Raw genomic sequence first — 23,837 nt, forward strand, 5'->3', positions numbered from 1 at the left:
ATCATCGAAATCTGATTCTACACCAACAACATTTGTTCACAATTTGAGTTGGGTCAATATCGTAAATAAATATCCACACCAAAATTGTTTAAAAGGAGTTCACAGCAATTTGATTTACGTCCATATTGCAAAAAGAGTCCGGAGCCACACCCATTTGATTGAAATTTGTTGCAAAAACGATCCAGCTCAACACCTAAATTTGATCAGAATCAGTTCACAAATGGAGAATCCATGTCACAAAAAGGATCAGAATCTGCACTAGTTTGATTCAAATCTGGATCCACAACAGATTTGGTTGAAATCTGTTAACAATTTGAGTCATGTTCACATAGGAAAAACGATCTGGATCCACACCACATGCGTTTAAAATCAGTTCACAACAATTTGAGTTATTGTTGCAAATAGGATCTGGATCCATGTCAGATTTATTGAAATCTGTTAAAAATGTAAGTAATGTCCATGTTGCAAAAACCATGTGAATCTACACTAAATTTGATTGAAATCTTTTAATACATTGTGTTATGTCTATGTTGCAAGCAGGATCGGGATCCACACCAGATTTAATGGAAATCGATTTACAATCTAATAATTTTCATGTTGCAATAAGGACCTGGAGCCACGTCAGATTTATTGAAATCTGTTAACAATATAAGTAATGTCCATGTTGCAAAAACCATGTGAATCTACACTAAACTTGATTGAAATCTTTTAATACATTGTGTCATGTTTATGTTGCAAGCAGGATCGGGATCCACACCAGATTTAATGGAAATCGGTTTACAATTCAATAACTTTCATGTTGCAAAAAGGACCTGGATCTATGCCAGATCTGAGTAAAATCTGTTAACAATATACGTAATGCCCATGTGGCAAAAACGATCTGAATCCACACCAGATTTGATTGAAATCGGTTTACAATTTGATAATTTTTATGTTGCAAAAAAGGATCTGGGTCCACGCCAGATTCGATTTAAATATGTTAACAATGTAAGTAATGTCACATTTAACAATATAAGTAATGCTCATGTTGCAAAAATGATCTGAATCCACACCAGATGTGATTGAAATCGGTTTACAATTTGATCATTTTTATGTTGCAAAAAAGGATCTGGATCCACGCCAGATTCGATTTAAATATGTTAACAATGTAAGTAATGTCACATCTACAAAAATAATCTGGATCCACACCAGATTTGATTAAAGTCTGTTAACAATATAAGTAATGCCCATGTTGCAAAAATGATCTGAATCCACACCAGATTTAATTGAAATCGGTTTACAATTTGATAATTTTTTTGTTGCAAAAAAGGATCTGGATCCACGCAAGATTCGATTTAAATATGTTAACAATGTAAGTAATGTCACATTTACAAAAATAATCTGGATCCACACCAGATTTAATGGAAATCGATTTACAATTCAATAATTTTCATGTTGCAATAAGGATCTGGAGCAACACATGATTTGATTAAAAATGGTTTATACTTCAATCATTTTCATGTTGCAAAAAGGACCTGGATCTATGCCAGATTCGATTGAAGTCTGTTAACAATATAAGTATTGCCCATCTGGCAAAAATGATCTGAATCCACACCAGATTTGATTGAAATCGGTTTACAATTTGATCATTTTTATGTTGCAAAGAAGGATCTGGATCCACGCAAGATTCGATTTAAATATGTTAACAATGTAAGTAATGTCACATTTACAAAAATAATATGGATCCACACCAGATTTAATGGAAATCGATTTACAATTCAATAATTTTCATGTTGCAATAAGGATCTGGATCCACGCCAGATTCGGTTTAAATATGTTAATAATGTAAGTAATGTCAAATTTACAAAAATAATCTGGATCCACACCAGATTTGATTTAAGTCTGTTAACAATATAAGTAATGCCCATGTTGCAAAAATGATATGAATCCACACCAGGTTTGATTGAAATCGGTTTACAATTTGATCATTTTTATGTTGCAAAAAAGGATCTGGGTCCACGCCAGATTTGATTTAAATATGTTAATAATGTAAGTAATGTCAAATTCACAAAAATAATCTGGATCCACACCAGATTTGATTTAAGTCTGTTAACAATATAAGTAATGCCCATGTTGCAAAAATGATCTGAATCCACACCAGATGTGATTGAACTCGGTTTACAATTTGATCATTTTTATGTTGCAAAAAAGGATCTGGATCCACGCCAGATTCGATTTAAATATGTTAACAATGTAAGTAATGTCACATTTACAAAAATAATCTGGATCCACACCAGATTTGATTAAAGTCTGTTAACAATATAAGTAATGCCCATGTGGCAAAAATGATCTGAATCCACACCAGATTTGATTAAAATCGGTTTACAATTTGATCATTTTTATGTTGCAAAAAAGGATCTGGATCCACGCAAGATTCAATTTAAATATGTTAACAATGTAAGTAATGTCACATTTACAAAAATAATCTGGATCCACACCAGATTTAATGGAAATCGATTTACAATTCAATAATTTTCATGTTGCAATAAGGATCTGGAGCAACACATGATTTGATTAAAAATGGTTTATACTTCAATCATTTTTATGTTGCAAAGAAGGATCTGGGTCCACGCCAGATTCGATTTAAATATGTTAATAATGTAATTAATGTCAAATTTACAAAAATAATCTGGATCCACACCAGATTTGATTAAAGTCTGTTAACAATATAAATAATGCCCATGTTGCAAAAATTATCTGAATCCACACCAGATTTGATTGAAATCGGTTTACAATTTGATAATTTTTATGGTGCAAAAAAGGATCTGGGTCCACACCAGATTGTATTTAAATATTTTAACAATGTAAGTAATGTCAAATTTACAAAAATAATCTGAATCCACACCAGATTTGATGGAAATCGGTTTACAATCCGATCATTTTCATGTTGCAAAAGGGATTTGGATCCACACCAAATTTGATTAAAAAAATCTGTTAGCAATGAGTTAAGTCCATATTTCAGAAACGATCTTGATCCACACCAAATTTGATCAAAATCAGTTTGTAACAATTTCCGTTAAGTCTATGTAAAAAAAAAAAAAGGATCTGTATACACACCAGATTTAATCCAGATCAGTCCATGAGTTAATATACAAATATTAGTAATTTACATTTATTATGTACCTGTATTACAAATTATTGGTCTGGTTTAACATCAGGATGACAGGATCAAGATCAAAAGTTCTATGAATTATATACATTTTAAATATTTTGAAAACTATTTGAGTTGTTACAGTCAGATCTAAATATTGATGCACACCAAATGTAATCAACTATTTGATGGTTATACCAGTGACGTGCGGTCACTGGAGGCAGGTGAGGCAGGGCCTCACCTGCCATCATGGAAAGAAAAAAAATTAAAAAAAAAAAAATTTTTATTAAATTGTTATATGTATTCAGTGATTATACTATAAAGTTATTTTCCATTTAACTTCACCAGTTTTAGATTATTTTCATTCAAAATCGCTGAATTTTCACATTTGCCGTTCAAATACTGAGAAGAGACGGTGCGGTGAACAGCAGCCAGTTGAGGCACGTCACTCAGTTGTGCCTCAACATGGATTGCGGACTCGGCTAACTGCTGGCCTGCTGTGCAGTGAGACCGTATTGCTATATGAACTATATTATACATTTCCATAGTTTAGTTAGCTGAGGTATATAATGTACAGTGTATTTTGTCAACAACTGTATGTGTGTAACGTATTTCTTGTGCTGAGCAATCAGAAAACTGCTGCGAAGACGCACTGTGTAAGGCTCGCAGTAATCCCGCCTCCTGGTGCCGGTTAATGCACCCCCGCCGCAGAATGCACCCCCCGACGGGAGCGCCACACCAACCAAAGCCCACACCCAAACCCTCCACGTGCAAGACCGAATCCACCCAAAAAAAGTCACTTAACAAGAAGCCAAAAAGTGCAAAAACAACAATGCTCACGCCGGAGGAGCCGTGAACGACTGCAAGGACACAACATTAGGTACACCTGCAGACTGCAGCACGGATTTCATATTTCATTCATTCACAACTCCTCCAACACGAACACCACTGTTCCCGCACTTATAAGTAAAGGTAAGACCATAGTAACGTTTTTTTAATTAAATGTGCTTTTTTGTGTGCTACAGTTTGTATGTGTAAAGTTAAAGTTAAGTTAAAGTACCACTGATTGTCACACACACACTAGGTGTGGTGAAATGTGTCCTCTGCATTTGACCCATCCCCTTGATCACCCCCTGGGAGGTGAGGGGAGCAGTGGGCAGCAGCGGCGCCGCGCCCGGGAGTAATTTTTGGTGATTTAACCCCCAATTCCAACCCTTGATGCTGAGTGCCAAGCAGAGAAGAATGCTGGTATGAACTTTTAAACATAACCCGTTAACTGCTGCCAATCAAATGGTGAATAAGATACTCTTTAGGGTTCATATGTTTGTAAATCTGACTGTGATGAAGTCAGTGCCTCACCAGCCATCAACCTCACCGCACGTCACTGGGTTATACATATAGTTACCTATAGTTAAAAAATAGCATTTATTGTAGATTTTGATCCCCCGCCAAATTTTTATCAAACTCTATTTTTTCAGTTATTGTTGGTGTTCCAAAAATGGTGTGAATTTGGATCCAAACTGTATTTGGTCTAAATGGAATCATGACTCATTTGAGTTTGTGTTAGGTTAAAGTAACATTGGCTGCTGTACTGGACCTCGTTAGACTGTGTACTGACCGGGTCCAGCATGAAGCAGTTGACCCCCTGGCCGGTGGAGAGCACCATCATGGTGGCGCTCCCGTAGAGGGCGTAGCCCGCCGCCACCAGGTTCCTGCCGGGCTGCAGGGCGTCCTTCTCGCGCGGCTCGTCGTCTGTGGCCTGCAAGACGTGACGGTGGGCATTACCGTCTTACCATTTAGGACGTTAGAGGAAAGAGTGACGTACCTTCTTATAGATGGCGAAGATGGTTCCGATGGATACCAGACAGTCGATGTTGGAGGAACCATCCAGAGGGTCGAAACATACGATGTACTTGCCCTGAAGAGAGGAACTGTGTGGTCAGTTCCAGAAAGTAGTTCCTGACAAAACTATGCTTTTAGTTGCGTTTTGGGGTACCCTGGTCTCGGGATCCACAACGATGGCTTTTTCGTTCTCCTCCGACACCAGCAGGCAGGAGGTGAAGGACGCCTTGATCATGTTGATGACCAGGTCGTTGGACAAGATGTCCAACTTCTTCACCTGGTCACCCGTCACGTTGGTGCTGCCCGCGATACCGTAGCTGGTGTAGACACAAGAGGACGAGGGACGGTCCGTCAATGAATCGGAAGTCAAGGATGGGGACTCACTGACTGGTACTTGTTAAATATCGTTACAGTTATCAGTATCCTATATCCTAAAAAACAGCGGATGTCTATAAAACACAAAAGACCACTGCAGAGCACGCTTGTTCTCAGAAGTGTATATAAGGAGATTTATTCGCTGGATCAAACTTTACTCATGATTGATGTTTTTAGGAAGTACAGTAGAAGGTAAATGACACCACGTATGCATGACTCTGCATGTCCTCAAATGAGAGGAAGCCTGGGGTTGAGTAAACCTAAGTTCTGTCACTAAAGTCAATAATGTTTAAAAATGTACAAACCCCGTTTCCATATGAGTTGGGAAATTGTGTTAGATGTAAATATAAACGGAATACAATGATTTGCAAATCCTTTTCAACCCATATTCAGTTGAATATGCTACAAACACAACATATTTGATGTTCAAACTGATAAACATTTTTTTTTTTGCAAATAATCATTAACTTTAGAATTTGATGCCAGCAACACGTGACAAAGAAGTTGGGAAAGGTGGCAATAAATACTGATAAAGTTGAGGAATGCTCATCAAACACTTATTTGGAACATCCCACAGGTGAACAGGCAAATTGGGAACAGGTGGGTGCCATGATTGGGTATAAAAGTAGATTCCATGAAATGCTCAGTCATTCACAAACAAGGATGGGGCGAGGGTCACCACTTTGTCAACAAATGCGTGAGCAAATTGTTGAACAGTTTAAGAAAAACCTTTCTCAACCAGCTATTGCAAGAAATTTAGGGATTTCACCATCTACGGTCCGTAATATCATCAAAGGGTTCAGAGAATCTGGAGAAATCACTGCACGTAAGCAGCTTAGCCAGTGACCTTCGATCCCTCAGGCTGTACTGCATCAACAAGCAACATAAGTGTGTAAAGGACATCACCACATGGGCTCAGGAACACTTCAGAAACCCACTGTCAGTAACTACAGTTGGTCGCTACATCTGTAAGTGCAAGTTAAAACTCTCCTATGCAAGGCGAAAACCGTTTATCAACAACACCCAGAAACGCCGTCGGCTTCGCTGGGCCTGAGCTCATCTAAGATGGACTGATACAAAGTGGAAAAGTGTTCTGTGGTCTGACGAGTCCACATTTCAAATTGTTTTTGGAAACTGTGGACGTCGTGTCCTCCGGACCAAAGAGGAGAAGAACCATCCGGATTGTTATAGGCGCAAAGTTGAAAAGCCAGCATCTGTGATGGTATGGGGGTGTATTAGTGCCCAAGACATGGGTAACTTACACATCTGTGAAGGCGCCATTAATGCTGAAAGGTACATACAGGTTTTGGAACAACATATGTTGCCATCCAAGCAACGTTACCATGGACGCCCCTGCTTATTTCAGCAAGACAATGCCAAGCCACGTGTTACATCAACGTGGCTTCATAGTAAAAGAGTGCGGGTACTAGACTGGCCTGCCTGTAGTCTAGACCTGTCTCCCATTGAAAATGTGTGGCGCATTTTGAAGCCTAAAATACCACAACGGAGACCCCCGGACTGTTGAACAACTTAAGCTGTACATCAAGCAAGAATGGGAAAGAAGTCCACCTGAGAAGCTTAAAAAATGTGTCTCCTCAGTTCCCAAATGTTTACTGAGTGTTGTTAAAAGGAAAGGCCATGTAACACAGTGGTGAACATGCCCTTTCCCAACTACTTTGGCACGTGTTGCAGCCATGAAATTCTAAGTTAATTATTATTTGCAAAAAAAAAAATAAAGTTTATGTGTTTGAACATCAAATATATTGTCTTTGTAGTGCATTCAATTGAATATGGGTTGAAAAGGATTTGCAAATCATTGTATTCCGTTTATATTTACATCTAACACAATTTCCCAACTCATATGGAAACGGGGTTTGTATCTGCTGATGCTTGCCTATACTGTGTGGGTCATCTATCCATTCCTCTTCTTTGGCTTATCCGAAGTCGTGTCGCGGGGGCAGCAGCCTAAGCAGAGAATGCCAGACTTCCCTCTCCCCCCCCAGCTACTTTGTCCAGATCTTCCCGGGGGATCCCGAGGCATTCCCTGGCCAGCTGGGAGGCATTGTCTCTCCAACGTGTCCTGGGTCCTCCTCGTGGTCTCCTACCGGTCGGACACGCTCTAAACACCTCCCCAGAAAGGCGTGCAGGGGGCAATCTCACCAGATGCCCGGACCCCCTTGATGCTCCTCTCAATGTGGAGGAGCATCTACAACTCTTTAAATAGGGTCCTAGAATATTACTTTTTTCTTCCATAATATTACCACTTTTGTCTATGAATTAAAGACTATTTGGTAGGATTAGTACAATAATTCAACCGTGGCTACATATACTTTATTTTTTGTAACACTTCAACTGTATTTTTTTGTAATGTTATGACTTTTGTCTAAATGTAGGACTCATTTTGTAATATTTCAACTATCTTTTACCTTTCAACAAAATTATAATTTTATTTTTGTAGAGTTATCCATTACTACTTTTTTTTCTTTACAATTTTTTGTATCTGCACCTTTTTCACGTAACACAACGTTGTTTTCATAATTGACACTATTTTTGTTATAAGTACTTTGTCTTTTTTACGTTAAAAATTAATTTTTTAATATGATTCCGAGTTTCATTAAGCGTTTTTTTTTTTTTTAATATTAGAGCTCTTTGTAATAATATTGCAACTTTATTCTCATAATATATTCTGGTGTTATGACTTTTTTTGTGTCACAACAGTTTTGCTGTGTTACGACTTTTCCAGAAGATATGATTTTATTCTCGTAATTTTATGTCATGCCTCATCATGTTACAACTTATTTCTTTCTCTAAACAAGCCTTTATTATCATAATCCTATGAGGGTTTTTTTCGTGACATTATGACTTAATTTTTTCCATCAAATACTTTTTTCTTGCAACTTATCTAAACAAGCTTTTATCATCATAATCTTGTGAGGTTTTGTTCCGTAACATTATGATTTAATTTTTTCCATCAATACTTTATTCTTGCAATGTACAACTTATTTGTCAGGGAAACTTGACAATTATTTTGTAACATTTACAAAAATAAACAACTTTTTTGTCCTAATAATACTACAATGTTAACACATAACGATTGGTTTCAGGTCATACCTTTAGATTTGTATCATTATTATTTTCTCCCAAAATATGACTATTGCGATAATGCTAGCACATTATTCTCGTAACATTACAACGTGTTTCATGTTACACTTTTATTGTCTCATCGTATCCTGACTTCGTTCTTTCAAAATTGCGAATTTCCTCCCTGAGATAACAGCTTTGTTTTCTTAATCTTATGACTTTTATATCGTAACTTTACAAATTTTTGTTCGCCAATCACTACTTCATTCTTGCAAATTCCCACATTTTTGGAATATTACACTTATATTTTACTCTCATGATATTACTTACAAGTCCGACTTTATTCTCATATTACGATGTTTGTTTTACCTCAAAGCATTATATTTGGATCACGACATTTTTCTGTAAAAAAATATAACTTTATTGCCATAAAGCTACCACATTATTCTTGTAACATTACACCGTGTTTCATGTTAGGCCTTTATTGCCTCATCATACTATAACTTCATTTTTGCAAAATTAAAATTTTTGTCTCTTAGATATCTTTATTTTCTTAATCTAAGGACTTTAATATCGTAACTTTACGACTTTTTGTTCACCTATTACCACTTCATTCGTGCAAATTAGAACAGTTTTCTCAAAGAGTTTTCTCTTTGTAATACTACACTCATCTTTTGTCCTCATTCTATTAGTTACGAATCCGACTTTATTCTCATATTGCGATGTTTTTAACGTCACAGCTTTAGATCTGGATCACAACTTTTCCCCCAAAAAATATGACTTCATTGCTATAATGCTGCTACATTATTTTCTAAACATTACATGTTTCATGTTATGCCTTTATTGCCTCATCATACTATGACTTCATTTTTGCAAAATTACAATTCTCGTCTCTTAGATATCTTTATTTTCTTAATCTAAGGACTTTAATATCGTAACTTTACGACTTTTTGTTCCCCAATTACCACTTCATTCGTGCAAATTAGAACAGTTTTCTCGAAGAGTTTTCTCTTTGTAATACTACACTCATCTTTTGTCCTCATTCTATTAGTTACGAATCCGACTTTATTCTCATATTGCGATGTTTTTAACGTCACAGCTTTAGATCTGGATCACAACTTTTCCCCCTAAAAAATATGACTTCATTGCTATAATGCTGCTACATTATTCTCTAAACATTACATGTTTCATGTTATGTCTTTATTGCCTCATCATATCCTGACTTTATTCTTGCAAAATTACGAATTTCCTCTCGGGAAAAACAGCTTCATTTTCTTAATCTCATGAGTTTATTTCCATAACGTTACGACTTTTTGTTCGCCAATCATCACTTCGCCCTTGCAAATTCCAACATTTTTCTCAAAAAAGTATGACCTTTTTTTGTAATATTACACTTATCTTTTGTCCTCATGATATTACTTACGAGTCCGACTTTATTCATATATTGCAAATGTATTTAATGTCACAGCTTTAGATCTGGTTCACAACATTTTCTCAAAAAATATGACTTTATTGTCATAGTGCTGCTACATTATTCTGTTTCATGTTATGCCTTTATTGCCTCATCATATCCTGACTTTATTCTTGCAAAATTACTAATTTCCTCACGGGAAAAACATCTTAATTTTCTTAATCTTATGAGTTTATTTCCATAACATTACAAATTTTTATTCACCAATCACCACTTCATTCTTCGAAATAACTTTATTTCTCAAAGAAGTATGTCTTTTTTTGCAATATTACACTTATTTTTGTCCTTATGATTTTACTTACTTTGTTACTTTATTTTCATTTTGCGGTGTTTTTCACGTCACAGCCTTAGATTTAGACCACAAGAGATTTCTCTCAAATTGACTTTATTGTCATAATTCTGCTACATTATTCTCAAAACATTAAGTATTTCATGGTATGGCTTTATTGTCTCATCATATCCTGACTTAATTCTTGCAAAATTACAAATTTCCTCTCGGAAAAACAGCGTCATTTTCTTACTCTTACGAGTTCATTTTTATAACATTACGACTTAATGTTCACCAATAATTACTTCATTATTGCAAATGTTTTCTTCCTCAAATAAATGACCTTTTTTTGTAATGTTACACTTATTCTTTGTCCTCATATTACTTAGCAGTCCGACCTTTTTCCCATATTCCGATGTTTTTCACGTCACAGCTTGAGGATCGTGAAATTACTTATTTTATTTTGAATTGTATTACTTTCTTCTCATATTTTTAGTACAACTTTTTTCTCCCAAAAATACGACTTTGCCATAATCCTACGACATTATTGTGTAAGATTACAAAGTGTTTCATGTTACGACTTTATTGTCTCATCATATCCCGACTTTTGTCTTCATGATATTACTTACGAGTCCAACTTTATTCATATATTGCAAAGTTTTAACGTCACAGCTTTAGTTCTGGTTCACAACTTTTTCTCAAAAAATATGACTTTATTGCATAATGCTGCTACTTTATTCTCAAAACATTACGTGTTTCATGGTATGGTTTTATTGTATTGCCTCATCATATCTTGACTTAATTCTTGCAAAATTACGAATTTCCTCTTGGAAAAACAGCGTCATTTTCTTAAACTTACGAGTTCATTTTCATAACATTACGACTTTTTGTTCACCAATCACCACTTCATTATTGCAAATTAGTTTTTGTTCCTCAAAAAATATGACCTTTATTTGTAAAATTACACTTATCCTGCGTCCTCATATTACTTAGCAGTCCGACCTTTTTCCCATATTCCGATGTTTTTCACGTCACAGCTTGAGGATTGTGAAACAACTTATTTTATTTTGAATTGTATTACTTTCTTCTCATATATTTTTAGTACAACTTTTTTCTCCCAAAAATACGACTTTGCCATAATCCTACGACAATATTGTGTAAGATTACAAAGTGTTTCATGTTACGACTTTATTGTCTCATCATATCCTGACTTTGTTCTTACAAAGTTCTATGCGCGCCGAATCTTTAAAAATGTATATATAACTTTTTTTTGTACTTTTATCCTCACTTTAGTACAGAGGCGTCAAACTCATTTAAAGATGGAGAAAAACCCACTCCCAAGTGGACCGGACTGGTAAAATCCCGGCATGATAACTTAAAAATAAAGACAACTTCAGATTGTTTTCTTTGTTTAAAAATAGAACAAGCACATTCTGAAAGTGTACAAATCACAATGTTGTTGGGGTTTTTTTTACACTTACATGTCGCGGTTAATAATATTCTATTTTTATTTGTCGTTATTTATACTTTCTGAATAAATTATGTGATAGACTGGACTCTCACAATATTATGCTAGATCCACTCGACGTCCATTGCACCGGTCACCCAGGGGGTCCCCACATCTGCGGTCCCCTCCAAGGTTTCTCATTGTTATCCCATTGGGTTGAGTTTTTTCTTGCCCTGATGTGGGATCTGAGCCGAGGATGTCGTTGTGGCTTGTGCAGCCCTTTGAGACACTCGTGATTTAGGGCTATATGAGTAAACACTGATTGATGTTCATCGGTCAACTCATTGGTGTTAATTTTCAATCTATCAAAAAAAAAAAAATTATATAAAAATCAAATTACAGGATGTTATTTATGTAGTTTGCTCATTTTCCTCGACTGGTGCACGAACACCATATGTTTTTTTGTTGTTGTTTTTTTTTAGCATATGTACCATAATCTAAAAGAGATACAAAAAATTGCTATTGTGACATCTAGTGGACACATTTAGAGCAGCAGTTTATTTCATTCAAAAATGTTGGCTCATTTTTATACTCTGCAAACTCATCCCGCAGGCCGGATAAAATCTGTTCAAGGGCCGAATCCGTATGTTTGACACCCCTGCTTTAGTCTCGCATTCACCCCACTTTTTTCTCTGGAACGCACACAACTTTATCTTAATATTTGTAACGTTCCAACTTGCTCGGGACTTTTCGATGGAGGTGTTACAAGAGTAACCTCCACAGTATCAAACTGAGATTTGTAATTTCTGCTGAGGCATGCTGACTGGGCTGTAGGGTTGAGTGGGCGTGGCCTCTCAGGTATGCGCTTCCTGATTGGTGCGAGCTAAACCTGCTCCCCTGCTTTGGTTTGTGCCAACGTGGACGTTCAGGGTGGATCATGGGACCCTAATAAGTCAGAGTAGTTGAAGAAATACTTACAGGTGGGCGATGCCGGCTTTGCGCACCGCGCTGGAGATGGCTTTGACGGCCGTGCACAGCGCGTTCAGCAGCCGGCTGAGCTCTCCGGTGCCTTTGGCCTTCCTGCCCTCCTCCATGACGAAGCGGGTCACGGTGACCACGTTGGTGTCGAAGGCCGACTGTTCGGACATGTTGTCGGTGGTCTTAGGTTCGGTCTCCCAGGATGCGCGGAGGAGGTTCCTCTCGTTGTTGTAGGAGGAAGTTCTGCGGGACTTAAATAACGAGCCGAGATGCGGAACTCGAGAGGGTGAAGACCGCGAAGGGCCAATCCAGAGGCGCCGGGGAAAAGAAGGTGTGGCCCCGCAGCCAACGCCGACACACGCCCGCCTCTTTTTTTCTCTTTTTTTCTTTTTTGAAACTTTTTCTGTTTGATTGAGCGATAACGTTCAGAGTGTGAGCATGACAAAAGACGCCCGAGTTGACTCTTTGCACAATTCTTTCTTGTGCAATAAACACACTCGAACTTTTTGTGACGGCCACTACATTAGGTACACCTCCAACTGTATCCAGGGTTATGCACCACTTTTTGGTTGACATGTTTATTATTGTTGGGGTGTTTACAGAGGTGGGAAAACTATTAGTACTAGTACATCAATGCAAACCACGACCACTATGACATTTTTTTATATGGATAGCTATGTTCTAAAATGGACCAGCCCAGCAGGCACAACATGTGTCCTTTATCATAGCTACACCAGTGACGTGCGGTGAGGTTGATGGCTGGTGAGGCACTGACTTCATCACAGTCAGATTTACAAACATATGAACCCTAAAGAGTATCTTATTCACCATTTGATTGGCAGCAGTTAACAGGTTATGTTTAAAAGCTCATACCAGCATTCTTCCCTGCTTGGCACTCAGCATCAAGGGTTGGAATTGGGGGTTAAATCACCAAAAATTATTCCCGGGCGCGGCGCTGCTGCTGCCCACTGCTCCCCTCACCTCCCAGGGGGTGAACAAGGGGATGGGTCAAATGCAGAGGACAAATTTCATTACACCTAGTGTGTGTGTGACAATCATTGGTACTTTAACTTAACTTTAACTTTACACATACAAACTGTAGCACACAAAAAAGCGCATTTAATTAAAAAAAAAAGTTTTTATTGTCTTACCTTTACTTATAAATGAAGTCCATGAGCCGCTGTTGTGCTGGATTAATGCACCCCCTGACGAGAGTGTTATATCAACTAAAGCCCTCACTTAAACTTTCCACGTGCAAGATTGAGTCTATTTAAAAAAGTGTAACCGAGGGTTTATAAATGTCGCCTATACTGTATGAAACTACAAAATAACAAACACGGAGGCTCCAGTTTACACGAGGACCACTTTATTTACCTTCTTTCAAAAACTTCCGCTCCACTCCAACGTGTCATCACTTCCGCTCTTAGCGCCTTCAAAATAAGAGCTCAAGGCATATACTGTATAACAGCGCATAACAGGATCTTAACATCACAAAGAGGATAGCCCATAAAAATAGGTTACAAAAGTTATTTAATAAGAAGCCAAAAAGTGCAAAAACAATAATGTTCGTGTTGGAGGAGTTGTGAATTAGGTACACCTGCAGTCTGCAGGTGTACCTAATGTTGTGGCCCTGCAGTCATTCACAACTCCTCCAATACGAACATTATTGTTTTTGCACTTTTTGGCTTCTTATGAAATAACTTTTTTAAATAGATTCAATATTGCACGTGGAAAGTTTAAGTGTGGGCTTTAGTTGATATAACACTCCCGTCAGGGGTTGCCGTGCATTCTACGGCGAGGGTGCAGGAGGCGAATTACTGCAAGCCTCAGCCAGTGCGTCTTTTGCAGCCATTTTATGATCGCTCAGCACAAGAAATACGTTACAAACATACAGTTGTTGACAAAATACATTGTACATTATATACCTCAGCTAACTAAACTATGGAAATGTATGATATAATTCTTATAGCAATACGGTTTCACTGCACAGCAGGCCAGCAGTTAGCCGAGTTCGCAATCCATGTTGAGGCACAACGCAGTGACGTGCCTCAACTGGCTGCTGTTCACCGCACCGTCTCTTCTCAGTATTTGAACGGCAAATGTGGAAATTCAGCGATTTTGAATAAAAATTATCTAAAACTGGTGAAGTTAAATGGAAAATAATTTTATAGTATAATCACTGGATACATATAACAACTTAATAAAAATGTTTTCTTTTTACATTTTTTTTCTTTCCATGATGGCAGGTGAGGCCCCGCCTCACCTGCCTCTAGTGACTGCACGTCACTGATATATATATATATATATATATATATATATATATATATATATATATACACCGGTATATATAATATATATATATATATTATATATATATATATATATATATAATATATATATATATATATATATATAATATATATATATATACATATAATATTCACATATATACACACACACACACACAAAAAAAGAAATACTTGAATTTCAGTGTTCATTTATTTACACATATACACACATAACACATTGTCCATCCTCGTTCCATTCTCTGTCTTTATCTTTCTAACCATGCTGAACACCCTCTCTGATGATGCATTGCTGTGTGGCACGCACAAAAGTGCCTTCATTAAATGCACCAGAGTCTGGAATCCTCCATCTCTCCCGAGCATGTTGTCGAGGGGGAATGCAGTCATCATGTGGATGTGCATGTGGTCACAGTGACAAAGAAGTCTCTCACTGCCCTGTGACACATGATCAGATCAAAAATTACAGCCATTGTATGATGGGATATCAGTTAGTTAGCGCTCAGGAGGTAAGCTGATTTGGATAACACAATAATCATAATGTTTACTTGATCATTATTGGGACAGAGGAGAAAAGTTAATCCATGTTGTCCTCCACGAGGCTTTGTGCAGCTGCTCCAAGAAAGAGTTCGCTGTCTGGCAACTGTAGGCTGGCATCCTTGAACTTGATGTCCTTCAGTGGGACATCAGCAATAAGGCTGGCAGGGAGAAATCTTCGCATTAATCATCTCACCAGGCTGGTCATCTCCTGGTGCAGCCTATGAACCATCACTCCTTCAGCCTAGAAACACATGATGGATTATCAGATATAGAAAAATGATGATAACAGCATTATTTATTATCATAATTATTTAAGTTTATCTTTTGATAGGCTGGCTGACCTGAAACAAAACATTGAACTCTGCCAGTGGTTTCAGAGCCTGGGAGAGGAAGAGGAAGAAGAACTTTGTCTTCTTGCTGGAGAAATGCTCTCCCAGCATCTTCACCTTGCCAGGCTTCTCCACATCCTCATGACTGGCAAAATATGCCTGCAGTGCATCCCACTGGTTGAGCACCCGGTTTATGCAAGTCAGCAAGCTGAGCCACCGGGTTGCACAGTATCAGAGTATCTTCAGAGTTTCTGAGTCTGTGAACTCCACAAACTCTTTGAAGATTTCACAACGTTTGGCACTAAAGTTGAGAAAGGTTTAGAAAAAAAAAAATAGGAAAGAAATTGTTAAATAATGAAAAGCCAGGGTACCAAAATGACATCCAATAACTGTCAAATTGTGGCACAGAGGCTCTCTTTTAACTTATGTGCAAGTGTAACATGCGGCATATCAATATGCTTACCTGATGTCGAAGTGCTGAGGATGTCTTCAATAGGCTGGCGTAGAGCCCTAATGCCACATCCTGTGGCCAGCTGGACCAGATGACAGATCCATCCCATGTCAATTAGGGATGGCTGCATGTCTTTGATTCTGCTGACAACATAATTGTGCTTCCCCTTCATGACACTGGCATTATCACTATTAAATGCCACAACGTTTCTCCAGTCAATTTTTCTGTCACTAGGAATAAACAAAGTACAATATTACTTGGTGGTCTGTCTCCTAGCATATTGTAATGTATTTACATTTACACATTAGCGACTTCACATTTACCTTAGCACTGTGTTCAGTGACTCAAAGAGGTTCTGAGCTGTGCCAATGTTGCACACTGGCATGTGCAGAAACCTCGTCACCACTTCCTAGGGTTATAATACCTGGGCTCAGGATCTTTCTGTGTGGAGTTTGCATGTTCTCCCCGTGACTGCGTGGGTTCCCTCCGGGTACTCTGGCTTCCTCCCACCTCCAAAGACATGCACCCGGGGATAGGTTGATTGGCTACACTAAATTGGCTATAGTGTGTGAATGTGAGTGTGAATGTTGTCTGTCTATCTGTGTTGGCCCTGTGATGAGGTGGCGACTTGTCCAGGGTGTACCCCGCCTACCGCGCGAATGCAGCTGAGATAGGCTCCAGCGCCCCCCGCAACCCCGAAAGGGACAAGCGGTAGAAAATGGATGGATGGATGGATGGAGAACAGAAGTACAACCTAATATATACCCACCTGGTTCTCCCCCTAGTGGTCACTGGGTGTAACACAGTGCAGACAAAACAAAGCTCAATACTAGAGATGCGCGGTTTGCGGGCACAACCGCGGAGTCCGCGGATTATCCGCGGATCGGGCGGATGAAATAAAAAAAAAAAAGATTTTATCCGCGCGCGGGTCGGGTCGGGCGGATTAATTAGATTTTTTTTTTTTTTTTTTTTTTTTTTTTTTTTTTTTGCGGGTGGCAGTTAAACCAATTCGGAAATATATATACATAGTTAAATATTGTTACCCACATACGAAAAACGAGCAGGCACCTGCTGCATATGCCACAACAGAAGAAAAAAAAAGAAAAGAGATGGACACTTTTACGGAGCGGAGAAGGGACGCCTCGCCGGGGTCCGGGACCGAGGCCCCTTCCCCCGAGAGGGCCCCACCGGGAGCCGTAGCTGAGGCGATCCGCGAGAAGGGCCCGACGCACGTCCAGGGTCACTACCGCGCCCACCGCACCGACACCCCGCCTCGTCCGCCTTCGCCGCGGCCGGCGTCACGCGCAGCAGGTAAGCAGCTTACCTGCCCGCCACCCCCGTGGCCGGGGGCTCGTAACAGGGGTCACTCCGTGCGCTCCGCCCGCGCAGCTTACCTGCCCGCCACCCCTGTTGCCGGGGGCACGTAACAGGGGTCACTCCGCGCGCAGTGCGCTCACGAAAGGGGTGGGGCTCACCCTGGTTTATATAGAGAGCAGGACGGTGGCCATGGAAGTCGGAACCCGCTAAGGAGTGTGTAACAACCCACCTGCCGAATCAACTAGCCCTGAAAATGGATGGCGCTGGAGCGTGGGCCCATACCTGGCCGTCGCCGGCAGCGAGACGCGCTTGGAGGTGCGCTCAGCGCGGCTCCCATATGATTGCGCACTGGTGTGCGTCTGGGTCGTGACAGCGTGGCACGCGAAAGTCTGTGCTGCATTGGATCAGTCTCCTTTCTTTAACAGGCAAAAGCTTTATAACCTCACCATACCTGCCAACTTTTGAAATCAGAAAAACCTAGTAGCCAGGGTCCAAGGGCCGCAGGCCCCGGTAGGTCCAGGACAAAGTCCTGGTGGAGGGTTCAGGGCTTCGCCCCCCGACACAAAATGATTATTAGCATTCAGACAGGTTAAAATGTTGCTAAAACCATCACTTTTCTATCAGTCACAGTGACTTTTCAAAACAAAAATATTACAGCAAAAATCATATGGGTTGATTGGCATGTTTATTCTGTAAGCTAACTTCAATAGTTTGAAATTATTTTGACAGTTAATGCCAGTTATCCTGTCAACCTTTCACAAGACTTCAATTTGTTAATTGAAAGTATAAACAGTATAAACACTTTTTACAGTAAACAAATGGTAAAACAGTACTAAACAATTCCATAAAAAAAAAAATTGGTGTCATTATTAACTTTCTGTCCAAGCTTGTATAATCTACTGCCTTGTTCAATTGTAAAAAATATTCTGTGCCTAAAATTCACATTTCTATCACAATTATCATACTGTAAACATGGTAAGCTAACTTCATTAAAATTAATAGTCCTGTCAATAGCATGGAATTACAATTCAAATGTAGTTTTTTTGTAAGCCTTTCAAAAGAATTCAAAATATGAAAAATTAATGAAAATTAATTTAAGCCATCAGACACTTGAAAAGTGGCACATCACATCTCCAATGTAATCATTTGAACTTTTCAACAGAAATAGCGCTGCAAAAATATTAAGGACATACTTCTGTATTTTGGTAGTTATGCTGTCAACATTTAACAAGATTTCTTCAACTTGGACTTGAAAGCATAAATAGTATAAACACTTTTAACAGTATGTCGTGCTGTGAAATACAGCCGACAGGATTGCGCACCAAACACGAAGCAAGGCCAAAGCGCACGCGCGCATGGTGCAGGAGAACAAAGGACTTCTTTCATTTAAGGTTTGTGATAAACCATCAAACTCATTCGTTAAAAGGACTCTATAGTAATATAAAGCGAATTTTTCTGGACATTATCATGCAAGAAAAGTTTATTTTTGGGACCGCGATCACCGCGTAATGATTTTTAAAGGTTGCATTACAAACATTTAACTGTCCCATGTGATCAGCCAGTGCGATTGTAAATCCATGCTCAATTATTGCCTCCGTAAATAAAACTTCGGGCGGGTGCGGGCGGATGGCGGGCGGGTGCAGTTCTGATCAAATGTTACATCGGGTGGATGGCGGATGGTTGACGACTTTCTGACGCGGTTGCGGATTAAATAAATTGCCTATCCGCGCATCTCTACTCAATACACAACACCCGGGAAAATCGGGAGGGTTGGCAAGTATCATATAAGAATATTCTATTACTATTAAGCAAACTATGAATAATAAAACACGCCAAAACATGTGTCCTTTATCATAGCTACACGTATGACAAAAAAACGCGTGAAAATCAGTGGTATTCAGTGAGGTAAGATAAATTAAATGCGCTGACAGTTCATTGCTCCTGCCAAATGAATTGCACTGAGTGGAGCGGATCACCACTCCAAGATGGCGGCCCCGCGTCTCGTCAGCGCCAGTAGGCAGTAGCGCGCGATGCTGCGTCTACTTATAAGATGTATATGGTGATAACGACAAAAATGTGGCGATAATACTCTGATTTTTCTTTTTTAAATCCACCCCATATTCATGTTTTTATTCTTGTTCACTTTTACTCTTAAGTAAGTGATTTTTTTTTAATACAAAACATTAATAAAACATTCAAATATCACCGTCGTAAAAAAATTTAAACAGGAAGTGACGTTTACTTTCGCGCATGCGTGGAACCATCGTGTCTTTTGTTTTTTTTATTTTATTTTATTTTATATACCTTTATTTATAAATTGCAACATTTACAAACAGTTGAGAATTAATAATCAAAATGAGTACAAAAACAGTACAAAACAGCGCCAGAGGGGTTGTAAATTCAAAGTAAATAAAATAGAATGCAATATATATATATATATATATATATTCTTGGTAATTAAAAAGTATACCTTCCTTATTGAAAAACTGACTAGTAAAGGTGAACTTCCACAGCCTTGTCTTATCTTTGGGGCGGGATAGCACGGTTGGGAGAGTGGCTGTGCCAGCAACTTGAGGATTCCAGGTTCGATCCCTGCTTCCGCCATCCTAGTCACTGCCGTTGTGTCCTTGGGCAAGACATTGATTGATTGATTGATTGATTGATTGATTGATTGATTGAAGCTTTTATTAGTAGATTGCACAGTACAGTACATATTCCGTACAATTGACCACTAAATGGTAACACCCGAATAAGTTTTTCAACTTGTTTAAGTCGGGGTCCACTTAAATTGATTCATGATACAGATATATACTATGTATATATATACTATCATCATTATACAGTCCTCACACAAGAGAATTATCAGAGTATATACATTGAATTATTTACATTATTTACAATCCGGGGTGTGGGATGTGGAGGGAGGGGTGGGGGGGTGGTAGGTTGGGTTGATATCAATACTTTAGTCATCAACAATTGCATCATCAGAGAAATGGACATTGAAACAGTGTAGGACTGACATGGTAGGATATGTACAGCAAGTAGTGGACATAGAGAGAGAGATCAGAAAGCATAAGAATAAGTATCTACATTTGATTATTTACATTTGATTATTTACAATCCGGGGAGGTGGGATGTGGAAGGGGGAGGGTGTTAGTTAAGGGTTGAAGTTGTTCTTTTAGTGCGGTTTTGAAGGAGGATAGAGATGCCCTTTCTTTTACACCTGTTGGGAGTGCATTCCATATTGATGTGGCATAGAAGGAGAATGAGTTAAGACCTTTGTTAGATCAGAATCTGGGTTTAACGTGGTTAGTGGAGCTCCCCCTGGTGTTGTGGTTATGGCGGTCATTTACGTTAAGGAAGTAGTTTGACATGTACTTCGGTATCAGGGAGGTGTAGCGGATTTTATAGACTAGGCTCAGTGCAAGTTGTTTTACTCTGTCCTCCACCCTGAGCCAGCCCACTTTGGAGAAGTGGGTAGGAGTGAGGTGTGATCTGGGGTGGAGGTCTAGAAGTAATCTGATGTGTTTGGAGTCTAGATTTGAGGGTTTTGGAGGTGCTAGGGTACCAGGAGGTGCAAGCGTAATCGAAAAAGGGTTAAATGAGAGTTCCCACTAGAATCTTCATGGTGCTTTTGTTGACCAGAGAGGAGATTCTGTAGAGAAATCTTGTTCGTTGGTTGACCTTTTTGATTACCTTGGTTGCCATTTTATCACAGGAAAGATTAGCCTCTAGAATGGAACCTAGGTAGGTGACCTCATCTTTCCTGGTGATAACAAGGAATATATATATGTATGTCAATATACACCTCCCCTCTTAATCACGCCCCCGCCCACAACCACGCCCCAGTTCCACCCCCGACCATGCCCCCCACCCCCACCCCCCCACCTCCCGAAATCGGAGGTCTCAAGGTTGGCAAGTATGCTACTACCGACCACGCAGTCTGATAGTTTATATATCAATGATGAAATCTTAACATTGCAACACATGCCATTACGGCCGGGTTAACTTATAAAGTGCAATTTTAAATTTCCTACGAAACTTCCGGTTGAAAACGTCTAGGTATGATGACGTATGCGCGTGACGTCGATGGTTGAAACGGAAGTATTGGGACGCCATTGTATCCAATACAAAAAGCTCAGTTTTCATCGCAAAATTACACAGTATTGTGGACATCTGTGTTGGTGAATCTTTTGCAATTTGTTTAATGAACAATGGAGACTGCAAAGAAGAAAGCTGTAGATGCGATCGGTGTATTAGCGTCTGGCTACAGCAACACAACCAGGAGGACTTTGACCTGGATAGCAGACGCGCTATCCGACGCTAGCCGCCGACCGCATCGATGATCGGGTGAAGTCCTTCGTCGCTCCGTCGATCGCTGGAACGCAGGTGAGCTTCGGTGTTGATGAGCAGATGAGGGTTGGCGTCGGTGGAGAGCTAATGTTTTTATCATAGCTCTGTCGAGGTCCGTAGCTAAGTTAGATTCAATGGCCTCGTTAGCAAAAGCATTGTTAAGCTTCGCCAGGCTGGAAAGCATTAACCGTGTAGTTACAGGTCCATGGTTTAATAGTATTGTTGATTTTCTGTCTATCCTTCCAGTCAGGGGTTTATTTATTTTGTTTCTATCTGCAGTTAAGCCCGATGCTATCACGTTAGATCCGTAGCTAAAGTGCTTCACGATGTATTGTCGTGGAGATAAAAGTCACTGTGAATGTCCATTTCGCGTTCTCGACTCTCATTTTCAAGAGGATATAGTATCCGAGGTGGTTTAAAGGGGAACATTATCACAATTTCAGAAGGGTTAAAACCATTAAAAATCAGTTCCCAGTGGCTTATTTTATTTTTCGAAGTTTTTTTCAAAATTTTACCCATCACGCAATATCCTTAAAAAAAGCTTCAAAGTGCCTGATTTTAACCATCGTTATATACACTCGTCCATTTTCCTGTGACGTCACATAGTGATGCCGATACAAACAAACATGGCGGATAGAACAGCAAGTTTATAGCGACATTAGCTCGGATTCAGACTCGGATTTCAGCGGCTTAAGCGATTCAACAGATTACGCATGTATTGAAAGGGATGGTTGTAGTGTGGAGGCAGGTAGCGAAAACGAAATTGAAGAAGAAACTGAAGCTATTGAGCCATATCGGTTTGAACCGTATGCAAGCGAAACCGACGAAAACGACACGACAGCCAGCGACACGGGAGAAAGCGAGGACGAATTCGGCGATCGCCTTCTAACCAACGATTGGTATGTGTTTGTTTGGCATTAAAGGAAACTAACAACTATGAACTAGGTTTACAGCATATGAAATATATTTGGCAACAACATGCACTTTGAGAGTGCAGACAGCCCAGTTTTCATCAATTAATATATTCTGTAGACATACCCTCATCCGCTCTCTTTTCCTGGGGGTCTGGCGGCAGAATTCTTTGACTTTATCGTTGAAAATGCATCTGCTTTGAGTGTCGCAGGATATCCACACATTCTTGCCATCTCTGTCGTAGCATAGCTTTCGTCGGTAAAGTGTGCGGAACAAACGTCCAATTTCTTGCCACTTTTGCATCTTTGGGCCACTGGTGCAACTTGAATCCGTCCCTGTTCGTGTTGTTACACCCTCCGACAACACACCGACGAGGCATGATGTCTCCGAGGTACGGAAAACAGTCGAAAAAACGGAAAAAATCACAGAGCTGATTTGACTCGGTGTTTGTAATGTGTTTGAGAAAATGGCGGATTGCTTCCCGATGTGACGTCGCTCCGAGAGCGAATAATAGAAAGGCGTTTAATTCGCCAAAATTCACCCATTTAGAGTTCGGAAATCGGTTAAAAAAATATATGGTCTTTTTTCTGCAACATCAAGGTATATATTGACACTTACATAGGTCTGGTGATAATGTTCCCCTTTAAAATACAAATCCGTGATCCACAATAAAAAAAAAGGAGAGAGTGTGGAATCCAATGAGCCCTTGTACCTAAGTTACGGTCAGAGCGAAAGAAGATGTGTCCTGCACTGCACTCTAATACTTAACTCTCACGTTCCTCATCCACGAATCTTTCATCCTGGCTCAAATTAATGGGGTAATTGTCGCTTTCTCGGTCCCAACCGCTCTCGCTGCTGGTGTAAACAATGGGGAAATGTGAGGAGACTTTCAACTTGTGACGTCACGCTACTTCCGGTACAGGCAAGGCTTTTTTTTTATCAGCGACCAAAAGTTGCAAACTTTATCGTCGTTGTTCTATACAAAATCCTTTCTGCAAAAATATGGCAATATTGCGAAATTATCAAGTATGACACATAGA

The 23,837-nt window shown here is 39.4% G+C and overlaps 1 protein-coding gene across 1 annotated transcript in view; it reads right to left on the reverse strand.

The window, feature by feature from the left end:
- The window catches only part of LOC133619416 (fructose-1,6-bisphosphatase 1-like), an 18,055-nt gene extending 5,170 nt beyond the window's left edge, over window positions 1-12,885 (reverse strand). Inside the window, exons 1-4 of the mRNA XM_061980420.1 lie at window positions 12,593-12,885; window positions 5,127-5,289; window positions 4,956-5,048; window positions 4,749-4,889 (exon numbers count right to left, since the gene is read on the reverse strand). Of these exons, the coding sequence (XP_061836404.1) occupies window positions 4,749-4,889; window positions 4,956-5,048; window positions 5,127-5,289; window positions 12,593-12,762 (567 nt within the window). The 5' untranslated portion in view covers window positions 12,763-12,885. The remainder of the gene's footprint in view (window positions 1-4,748; window positions 4,890-4,955; window positions 5,049-5,126; window positions 5,290-12,592) is intronic.
- Window positions 12,886-23,837: the final 10,952 nt, after the last annotated feature.

This window comes from Nerophis lumbriciformis, linkage group LG20 (assembly GCF_033978685.3).
Source record: "Nerophis lumbriciformis linkage group LG20, RoL_Nlum_v2.1, whole genome shotgun sequence".
Taxonomy (NCBI): domain Eukaryota; kingdom Metazoa; phylum Chordata; class Actinopteri; order Syngnathiformes; family Syngnathidae; genus Nerophis; species Nerophis lumbriciformis.